Consider the following 11005-nt stretch of genomic DNA (forward strand, 5'->3'; position numbering starts at 1 on the left):
AATCAATCTAAAAAGAGGCTAATACATTTGCAATGATTATTTTAAGTAGCAAGTAGAGTAATTTATATACCATATTTTTGCACATATAGCCCACAGGCTATACACGTTTTTACAAACTTGAAGGATGGGTGCAAGCTATATAAGGGTACGGGCTATGCAGAGTCTTTAGAACAGCATAGCCTGTTGTGAGGGAGTGGGGCCTAGGAGCGGCCGTGAACTCCCTAGCGCCCCCTACTGTCACTCATGGTGGACTCAGCACCCTCCGATTCTCGCCCGCCACGACTTTGATAATAAATAGGTTTGTATGGGAGGCTGCCAAACCTCCCCTTTAGCATGCCCCAAGCCTCGCAGTTGTTCCCTGGGATGTTGTGTGGTCCCCTGCCCTCTGGCGCCCTCTCTGGCACCCTTGGGCCTGTCACCCTCTTGGGCTCCTACTCCACCCGCTGCCCCCCTCTGGGGCCTATCGCCCATCTCTGGGCTTCCCCGCCCCTCTCGGGGCCTCTGCCACGCCTCCGCGGCTGTTGCCCCCCTTCTGGGCCTACACCACGCTCATCGCACGTGCTCACCACCCCTTCTAGGGCCTCGCCCTCTCGGGGCCTATGCCACACTCTCTGCAGCTGTTGCCCCCCTTCTGGGCCTACACCACGCTCTTCCCACGCGCTCGCTGCCCCCTCTGGGGCCTCACCCTCCCTGGGGCCTATATCGTGCTCCTCACACTTGGGGCTCAGGTGGCCACAGCCATGCCTGGCCCCTTGACCCTTCTTGGGTCGTTTGCCCCACTGGGCAAACTGCCACCCTCATGGGCTGGGGTCCAAACCCCGTATACCACACCACTCCGATGCAAACAGTTGTGCCCCACTGGCACTGTGCCCCTGCTGGGCACCGGGAACCCCCCCCAGCTGCTGGGGAACTCCCGTGAGGCCTCCTCACTCCCCTACAGCCTCACCCGGTCCTCCAGTGTAACTATAACACAAGCCAAGCCCGAACAGCTGTAACAAAAACCAACAAAGAGCCTTCCCGCTCGTAATACAAGCTCCCAGCCCCCAGCAGGGCTTCCACCGTACCTCCTTTCAGGGATCTCTCCTCCCTAGCATCATTGCGGCTGGTCAGCAAGGTAAGGCTGTAATCACCAACTCTGGCCACTCAGCTCAGCCACAGAGCTCCTGCTCCTGCAGCTGCCAGAAGGGAACTACTAGTCAGGCTCCGGCCTGGGCTGTTTATAAAGGCCCGGCCCTGCCCCCTTCTGGCCACCTGACCGGCTGGTTGCCATAGCAACCCACAGCTGCACTGCCCTGTTGATTGGCAGCTTGGTTCCTTTTACTTACATGGCACAGGACACCTTGGTGCTCCTGTGACACCTGTCCCCAGCTGTGGGCTCCAGCTCCGGCTCTGGCACATGTGCCCAACAGAGTGCAGCTGGCAGTGGGGAGCCGGGCTCACAGCTCCTTATCCCTCCGCTCCCCCCTCCCTCCCCTGCAGAGCCCTGGTCGCCGCCATCCGCACTCTGCTGGGCACGGCTGCCGGAGCTGGACTTGGAGCTCGCAGCTCCTCATCCCGCCTCTCCCCTGCAGAGCCCTCAAGCCCCTCCCCAGCTGTGGGCTCCAGCTCCGGCTCCGGCGGCCGTGCCCAGCAGAGTGTGGCTGGCGGTGGTGGCAGGGAGCAGGGCTTGCAGCTCCTTATCCCTCCCCTCCCCTCCTCTCCTCTCCTGTCCCCTGCAGTCTTGAGGTGTGGAGAATACATGGGTGTGGGGAATACATGAAGTATTTTACAAAAATACAATTTTCTGCGGGTTATACATGGATGCGGGCTATATGCGCAAAAATACGGTACTCCTGTTCATTGTCTTAATTACATTTAAACATTCATCAGTAATCTGCTATGCTAGTTTGAAAGGCAGTCCAGTCTGGAGCTGAATATGTAAGTGCATTTTTTCACAGAGTATGACAGGGGCAGGCAAAATACAGCCCATGGGCTGAATCCAGCCCACCAGGCCATTCTATCCGGCCTGCAGAACCCCTAAAAAATTTAGAAAATATTTATGAACTCCTGGCTGCCTGTTAAAGATGACAGGAGCCAGAGGCAGTAGGACCCAGGGAGAGCTGGCAGCAGGAGCACAGCCGCACTCTCCACCAGCCATTTCCTTGCTTCATGCTCCCACCCTGCTCCAGCATCATGTAGTTCCTGGCTGCATGGCCAGACTGGGGAGCATGGGGTCCTGCCAGTATGTGTGGGGGGGTGTGCACGCACAGGCAGGGGCAAAGAGTGTGTGTGGGGAGGCAGAGGAAGAGTGTGTGTGCACGCAGGCACATTCACTTGCTCCCTCACCCCGCATACCCACACACCTACAGCCCCCCACTAACCTATACCCACCCCCCCATAATATATGTAAGACTTCGTTTTAAGCTATTATATACAATCACGTCTATGTACACTACACAAACGCACGTAAACCAGGACAAAAATATTTTTTGAAATCAAAGTAATGAATGTTTTAGATGTTCACTTTTTAGAATATGATTTGGTAATTTTCTGGTTCCAAGATGGCAAAACCCCTTGCTGAAAGGAGTACTTCCAGGGCAAGGGGAGGAGCTCCTGGTAGCAAAAGTCAGGGGCTAGGGGTGGGACTTCCAGTTCCAAGATGGCGACCAGGGGCAGGGCACCTGTCAAGGTGCAGGGCTAACCATGCGGCTCTCAACAGCTTGCCAATACTTGGTAAGCGGCCACCCAAAATAATTGCCCACCCCTGGGAGTATGAGGACATAAGAGTCCCTTTGTGTACGAATTTGCCATTTACTAGAATCTGCTCTTTACTGCTCTGCCATCGCTATTGTGATTATTGCTCTGTTCCAAACTAAGAATATTCTTACTGTTAGAGGTAATAAGATATGTTTTAAAAATATGAACGTAGAGGGTTATAAAGAAAAGAACACTAATAGAGATTGGAGTTTAGAGGTTTTACATTGGGATATATGAAGAGCTAAATACACGTAGCTTGCAGAAACTTCAATTTAACCCATAATAGGCCGCAGATATTGGAAAGATATAAATAGATTATGATGAGTTTAATAAAAATGGCCTAGAGCTGGGAAATAAGAGAATATAAAGATAACATTTGAATAGTCTATGGTTTTAGCCTTTGACATTACTGAGTGCAGGCATAATTTTCAAAAATCCAAGGTGTGTAAAGTACAATTTAAAGACCTGATTTCCATGTAAATCTTAGTGGCCAATCCACAAAAATCCTGCTCAATTGTTTAAATGCCTCAGAGTCTGTAGACATCTACCATACTTATTTAATTATAAGTCAGACTTGCATAAATTGAACCTTGCATAAAATTGATTCAAATTTTAAGGTTCAATTTTAAAAAATGACTTTTTGCCCAAATATAAATTGATAACTAAAGAAAGTCCCTGAACTGCTGTTGTCCTCCAAGCTGCTTTTGCAGAGTGAAGCAGTTGATAGCTTAAAACTGATCCAAGTATATCATAAACGTAAAAAGGAGGAGAGATCAAGGAATTGCAATGAGTGCAAGAGACCACAAAACTTTAAAAGTCTTATGTGGGTAATCAGATTAATTTGTTTGCCAAGTAGGAGAGGGTTTCCTGAAGTTCTTAGTGTCTTTTATTGAAGACTCTAATAGTATGGGGCAAGGTTTTTATTACAAAGGTTGTTATACCACAGAAGGCAAAGCCATCTGGTTCTGTGCAGTTTTTGTGTGTTTTGGTGATGAGGGCAAAATAGGTAAAAGCAAGGTAGGTATTTTAACAGGGTGGCCAAGATGTATCCAGCCTGGCTTTGGGGTCATACCTGCCTCAGGGAGGAGAAGGCTTCTGCTGCCCGCTGCCCTACGGTACCCTCCCAGCTACTCCTGCCCTCTACTGCAGGAGTTCCCCCTCACCCATCCATGGGCAAGCCTTCTTCTAGTCCTGTTTGCCCCTGCGCTGGCACCAGGTCGGTCCCCTTGCTGCCCTTTCACTCAGTGTGAAGTGCATCAGTCTGTTTCTTTGCAGGTCACTAGGGAGCCCACTGCCAACATGCTCAGTAGTGGCGGGGTCATATCTTTCTGTGTGGGTATCCTGTCCTGACTTGCTCTTCCACTCTGTTGTGAACATCCAGCTCAGGAAAGTATCCCCCTGCCTTGTTCAGTCATGGTGTTGGCAAATAACCTTGTACCCTTCAAGATTGCTGCACAGGGTCATCTGCTCCCTTGAATAGTGCACAGGACAGTCCTGTGTATAATTCTGTATTTTTTCCATTTTGGGGTGGAGGAGGGGGAAAGTCAGCCTGGAATTAGAACAATATATGGGGGTTTTTTTATATGGCAAGTCCCTTGTATGAGCATCTCAGGATTTGTCTCATGTGTAAGATGGTTTAGGAATCACAGAATCAGTGTCCCTGCACCAAAGTCACCTGAGGGGACTATAGGTTGGTGTGCACGGAACGTGTCCAAAATCCATCAACAGTATTGACTTCAGTAGAAAGACAGCAGCCATGGTCAATTTTGTTCAACTGTGCTTGAAGGATAAGGAAGCAGACCAGCTGGTGATGCCTGCATTTTACATAATAGCCTAATTTAAATGTAATTACACATACCTAACTCTTAAGATAAAGCTTTCTTTGCTGATGCATCCTTTTCCCATTTCTTGTAGGCTTTCTGCTTGCTCATGAAATCCTTTTGATGTAAATAATCCATCTAGTTGAATCTGGAGCCCTTCCCTACAAAAATTTTCCTTGCTTGGGGTGCTCTTTCTAAATAGCTTGTCACTAGTATATATGTGTTTATAGTAAGAGAGAGAGAGGTGTGTGTGTGTGTAATCAGTCAAAACAGAAGCTTGCTTTATAAGTTTTCAAATGCCCGAGTTAAACTATAAATAACTACAGTTTTCTTGTAACAGACAAACATCAAAAACAAATATTTCCTGATGAATGAGATGTCAAATTTTGTGGCGTTCATAAGGATAGTGGAACTGCATGTGGGGCTTGAGCAATAGAAAGATAAGTAGGGAGGGTGCATTTAGTGTATTTTAACTTAAATAAGCAACACAACAAAAATTGTATACACTTGTCCATAATTACCATGATCATTTTGCTTCTGTCCCATTCTCCTACCTTTCTTCTCTGTCTTTGGACTGTTGATTGTCTGCTCTTGCACTTTGAGACAAAGCTACCTTGTAATGGATTTGGGAAAGTACCCAGCACAGTTTGGGCACAGCAATAATATAGGTGCTTAGGCAAACAGAGCTAGGCTGAGCTTTGGTTTCTGGTCTCTGTTTTATGTTGAAATTCCAGAACCTTTTCAAGTTGTTTTGTCCGCTTCTTTTCCTTCTGTTTTATAAGCTATTCTTTTCTCTTATTGTAAGCTGACTTGAGCCTTTGTTGAGAAGTGCAATATATAATTTGAATGAATAAATAAATAATAAAGTAAGATTATGTCAAATGCATTTTAAACCCTGGCTCCAAACAACTGTTATAAAATCAGTAAGGTACGGGATCTTAGGAAATTGTTTGAAGCATGAATTCAAATAAGCGTACTGAAGGTTTTTGTCTCCAACATGGCACCAATTTTAGTTGTAATTTTTTTGCTGTACTCTAACTAGACAGACATGCTGCCTGAGTTTCAGAACCCTTCCCATTCCACATATTTCTGCTCTTTATCAATTATCCCTACCTCAGTGCACATCTGCCAGTGATGCTACTAGTAGGCAACCATTGATCCTTCTGGATCATGGTGTATGATAAGTCACCCAGACCTTCAACACATGTGCTTAGGCAGGAGTATGGAGGAATAGAGGCTGCCCAGACCTTGCACACCCCCTTAGGCCATTGAGGCAGAATCGGACTGAGTCCAGATGTTTGGTGCCTTAATGCCTGTAGTTATGTGCATGCCCAAGTCACCCAGGTGGCAGACAAGGATTCTACCACTGAACCACAACAGTGTAGACAGTGGTACTAGTAAAATTTATATATATGCATCAAGATGAACCAAAACCCCAATTGCTTGTGTTCATTAAGCCTGCAATAGTGCATACTGACAGTCTCCCTTTCCAAAGTCACATAGGTCCAAATAAGATGTAACTTCCTGGCAGATTTGGTTAAAAACAGACATCACATTTATTCAGTCATTCAGATCATTCAGTCATTCAGATGTCCATGTTAGTTGTTCCGGGATCAATCCTAAAAAAAAAGTTCACAAAATAAGGAGTAACTGGTTATTCCAGAACATTGCACTGTGTATTTGAACCATTATCCTAGAATTGCATCACTGAATCGATGGCTGGTGCATTCAGCTGCTCACTAAATACTGATTAGAACAGCACCCCAATCTCAATATATTTCTGTTCTGGGACAAAAGTACAACTTGCCCAGGGACAAATGTAGTGTCTATTCCTAGCCTTTGATTGGTGATGAGAAAAAAATGTAGATGCTTTCCATCAAGTGATTTAATTGCTTATGGTTGCAGTCTTACCACCCAAACTAAACTGTTAGTTCAGGTTGGTAGTAACTTTTCAGGTTGCGTGTGCAAACTTGTGCATGATATTTTTAACTTGTACTGAATCCTGACATAATACATGCAGACTGAGTTGTCACAACAGCCATAAAACACAAACATAAAACCTAATATTTTAGAAGTATTTATTTACCTCTACAGTTATTTTTCAGATAAGGATGCATTTAAATGTTAAGATGAGAGACTTACTAGACTTAGTGTGTGTGTGTGTGCGCGCGCGCCTGTGCACTTAAAACATACCTGTTTTGGTTTTTTCTGCTTCTGGTTATAAAATTATATTTACTGTAACTAATCTATTACTTCCACTTCGATGGTTCTTCCGTTGTATTAAAGTAAGTAGTCATTTTTTAAAATGTAAATTAGTGAACATTTCAGTCTGTGTTGTAAACTTAAGACTCAAAGGATTACATTTTTATGATGAAATTATTTTATTTCAAAAGAGTAATGGAAGAAAAAATAAGGAGACTTCCCAAGCTCTGTATTCTATGAGACATAGGACTTGGTGAGTGAGGTGTTTGTCTCTACGAAGATGTTTTTTGGGTCTCAGATTTGGGTCTCAAATTACAGTGCATAGGAGTGACCTCCCCTCTTTCCACAGACATCCTAGTATCTTCCTGTCAGTGGAAAGAACTTGCCATTGTCCTCATCATTCACACAAAATATGAATGTGAAGGCAGATAGTATCTCATACACCTTTGTTTTCTTTTGTTTGGTATTGTGTATTTGCAAACTCCATCTTGGGGTATAGATGTAACTTGCTTGTAGTGTGATAGCTGCCTGGCCAGGCCTTTCAGTGTTAGGGAAATTTCATCCACTGGTGTCAGGAAAAATATTTTCACCTCATGAATGCTTTCAGCTATGGAAGGGGAGCGGAGGGCCTTTCTTCAAAAGCATTATATATTTGGCCATAGTTAAGACTAGAGGATTTTGACTGGTAGGCAACAGTGCCCCTGCCAATACTTAGAAAACTCAAAAGTTCTTGGCTGTGGTGTCTTGCTTTCAAGGCTCTATTGATCACCAGATTTGCAGTTAGTTGGGAAATTTTCTCATCCATCAGATGGGAAGGATTGAGATTTTGCTTTCCACTGTAGCATGGTTTCTGGTCCTCTTCCTAGGATTCTTTGTGCATCAATTAACAGTGACTACTTCTCTGTCACTGCAGTGGCAAACTACTGGAGTGACTTGGTGTTCCCTGCTTTTACCTGTGGCCCATGGGGTGTTTCTGGCCTTTCTGTGCCTTGTAGTTGTGCAGGACGATTTGGAGTGGCCCTTTTTAAAAATCTTTGGCATATGGTTGTTTGTGTACCTGTGGAGCTGGACGTGATGTTTCAGGTCTGTTCCAATCCATTGTCTATGTTTATAGAGGGGGGGAAACCCTCCCAGAAAAAAACACTCCAAATTAGTTGGTGGGTGCTGGGGTTTTACTTATGTTTTCATGGTCTCTCTCACTCGCTCCTTCCTAATATCTTAACACCCTCCATCATAAACAAGATATTCTTTTGTTTCTCATTATGATTAAATCCACGTCACTTTGCTGATGTAACAGACATTGAGAGAGTTGTTGTCCTCCTTGTAAGTTGAGAATATGCACATACTTCTTGCATTCCTTGGACACAATATATGAATTTCCATGTGTTTTGTTTCAGAAGCTGTATAATAACTCTTAATATAAAATGTTAATATAAAATTGCTTAAGAGAAGAAAAAGTTAGACCAGGGTAGTATTATTGTAAGTTTAAAAATCTAGAACTGTATTAAATGACAGGAGAATTTGAACTGAAGTCCTCCAGAAAGCTAGTTTTTTTAGTAGCTCTATGAGCTGCCCCTTTGCCTGCTTTAAACTTTGCAAATATGTTAGCAGTGTACATATGTTACACACCTTTGTATCAATACTGGGACTGTCTGGAATATTAGGACCTGTCCTTATGACAAGACTTACTATGTCATGCCCTTGCATGACCCTTCCCAACTTTGTCTAGGGCAACAAAGGAGCTCTCTACCCTGGTGGAGTGGTAGGAGTATAGTCATCCTATTCATGCAAAGAAGCAAGCAAATCTCTACAAAGCCACAAATATTCGAGTCATACATGGACAGCCAGAGTTATTCCAGATTGTCTCACTTCAGGTAGATGGAAGTATAGTTCTTAAGTCGAACAGTACTTGCAAAGCAAAATTATAAGAGAGTGATTATTGCTGTCAACTACCCCCCTGCAAATGAGGGAGATTTCTATTACCATCCTTTTACATCATGCTCTGTTTTGGGTCATTTCAGTCACTCCAGCATCCATTTTTAATATTTCTTTCTGAAACAACTGCATGAAACAAACCATACTTGGCCATCTTGTTATTTCCTGAGTTCAAAATATCAGCAAGAAAACCAGCAAATCTTGTCAAGCAACACTGGCTAATGAAATTGTCTAAGTTATTAGCAGCAACAGAGCGTATTGGGGTCATCTGTTGGCACACTCATTGAGAAGACATTGCATTTTGCATATAATTTATATATGGGAAGCTATCTTTACAGCTGTAAGGGACAAAAGCTTAAATACTATGGAATCTAATGACTTAAACTCTTACACTGACCTTGTTATTACCAAGCGGATTCTTCAATCCCTGTTCCGTGTGGTGTTATATAGTTTGGACTGCTTTTTAGGTTTAAAATATCAGTAAAGTGTATAAAATAAATTACAACTTTGTATTCACTCCAAGGCTACCTGTTATGGCTAATAAAAGTTGTGTGTCCTTGGGGGAAGATTTTTTTTTCACCAAAAAATACATCCATTCTTCATTGAACTGATAACAGTATCTCAGCATCTCATTTATAATGAGGAGATCTCAGGTGCACATGAAATAGGGCTTTATAGCAATAATTTTTCTTTTGTTTCATTGCTTTATGCAGTAATGTGCATGTTGTAGGAAGCTGCCTTTTTAATAGGAACTTAAGAAATGTAATTAAGCTAAGAAAAAAATTCTTTCTTTTCCCAAATCTGTGTACTTCTGTGAATACCCTGTGCTATTAACGTGCAGTACTGCATACATAAGAATGTCAAACACTACAGTATTTCCCATATTCAGGCTATGAATCTCTTTGAGACAAAATGATAGCTTTGGGACAAAATGAAAATATGTTATTTAATACCGGAATATTCAGTATGTTTTTATTGCTACATAAGAAGGATTTTGATTCTGCAATTGTAGCTTTAGACTCATCTGCTTGTGGGTGGAACAAATACATATTCATGTAAATTTCAGAAGGAAGAGTTTGCAAGGTGAGACACGTATTTGCATTCCCTTATGCTGAAAAAATAGACTTGCTCATTCTTTGCATCTTTGCCATTTTTTAGTTCTTGATCACAGAATTTGTAAGTTTATACTAACTTGTAAGGTTAAAAAATATGATGTGAAAGGGATGGTTCTTGTTGCATATTGAAGCACTAGAGTCATAGGCAAAAGAACTAAGTGAAAGATGCACAATTTTGGCTGGTCATCAGTCGTTGGTCGATAGTGTTGAGGATGTTTTGTCAATATATATATGCTAATATATGTGTTTTTACACAAATGAATCTTTAGTCTATTATTATTTCACCAGTCTTGAAAATAAGTACTACTAAACAAGCATTGTGATAATGAAAAGTTGTCTAGTTCTACATTTTCTTCTTTAAGTACTTTGGTATCTTCCACTGACACACTGTTTTTTAGCTTCTTAAAATAATATTCTGTAGGGATTCACCTTTGGAACAACTTAGTACTTTTTCCTGGTAATCACAGGATGAGAACAACCAGTACATGAGTTTCAGTTAGGATGCCTGAGATGCAAAATTATCATTTATAACGCAGAAGTACCCTTGTTTTCTGTTTTATCTTTTCTGAAGGAAACAGAGAACACTTGTTTCACATACAAGCATTTGTGATGTTACAGTTTAGAGTTCAAGTTTATTAATTTTTAGGTCTGCCAGATTCTTGTGTAAAAACTGCTGTAAAATAAAAGGTGATTCCATTTCATTTTAATCCTCTTGTTGCATTGTAAATGTGTGACTAGACTTTCATTAACTGCAACACTGAGGGAAGGGTTTCCTACTGAAAGAATTGATGAGAATTCTCTCTTTTTTATAGGTTTCTTGCAGCCTTTCCTGGAAGCCTGTAGTAACGAGTCCTTTTTCCGTACTTGTTCTGTGTTGCTTCGAAACCCTAAACTAGATCTTCAGATACTGGAAAAACTCAGCATTTTACTACAAAAACTCTCCAGAATCAAGTAAAGTTTTTTCTTTGGTTGGTTTGTTAAGGGTTTTCAAGCTGTCCTTGTTTTTAGTTATCGAAAGCTGTTTTCTTCATTCTCTTCTTCCCAGTGTCTATAGTTCCAGCAGTATAACAGATTATTAGCTCTAGCATGGGAAGTACCTAGGTTTCCTTGTCATTTTCATAGATTTCATAGACATTAGGGCTGGAAGGGACCTTGGGAGATCATCGAGTCCAGCCCCCTGCCCAAAGGGCAGGAAGT

At 42.6% G+C, this 11005-nt stretch overlaps 1 protein-coding gene across 1 annotated transcript in view; it reads left to right on the forward strand.

The window, feature by feature from the left end:
* CCDC138 (coiled-coil domain containing 138) overlaps nucleotides 1–11005 on the forward strand; it is a 59369-nt gene that overhangs the window by 45327 nt on the left and 3037 nt on the right. Inside the window, exon 14 of the mRNA XM_019529600.1 lies at nucleotides 10621–10759. Coding sequence (XP_019385145.1) covers nucleotides 10621–10759 — 139 coding nt within the window. The remainder of the gene's footprint in view (nucleotides 1–10620; nucleotides 10760–11005) is intronic.

This window comes from Crocodylus porosus, unplaced genomic scaffold, assembly GCF_001723895.1.
Source record: "Crocodylus porosus isolate Cpor-Errol unplaced genomic scaffold, CroPor_comp1, whole genome shotgun sequence".
In the NCBI taxonomy this organism is placed as follows: domain Eukaryota; kingdom Metazoa; phylum Chordata; order Crocodylia; family Crocodylidae; genus Crocodylus; species Crocodylus porosus.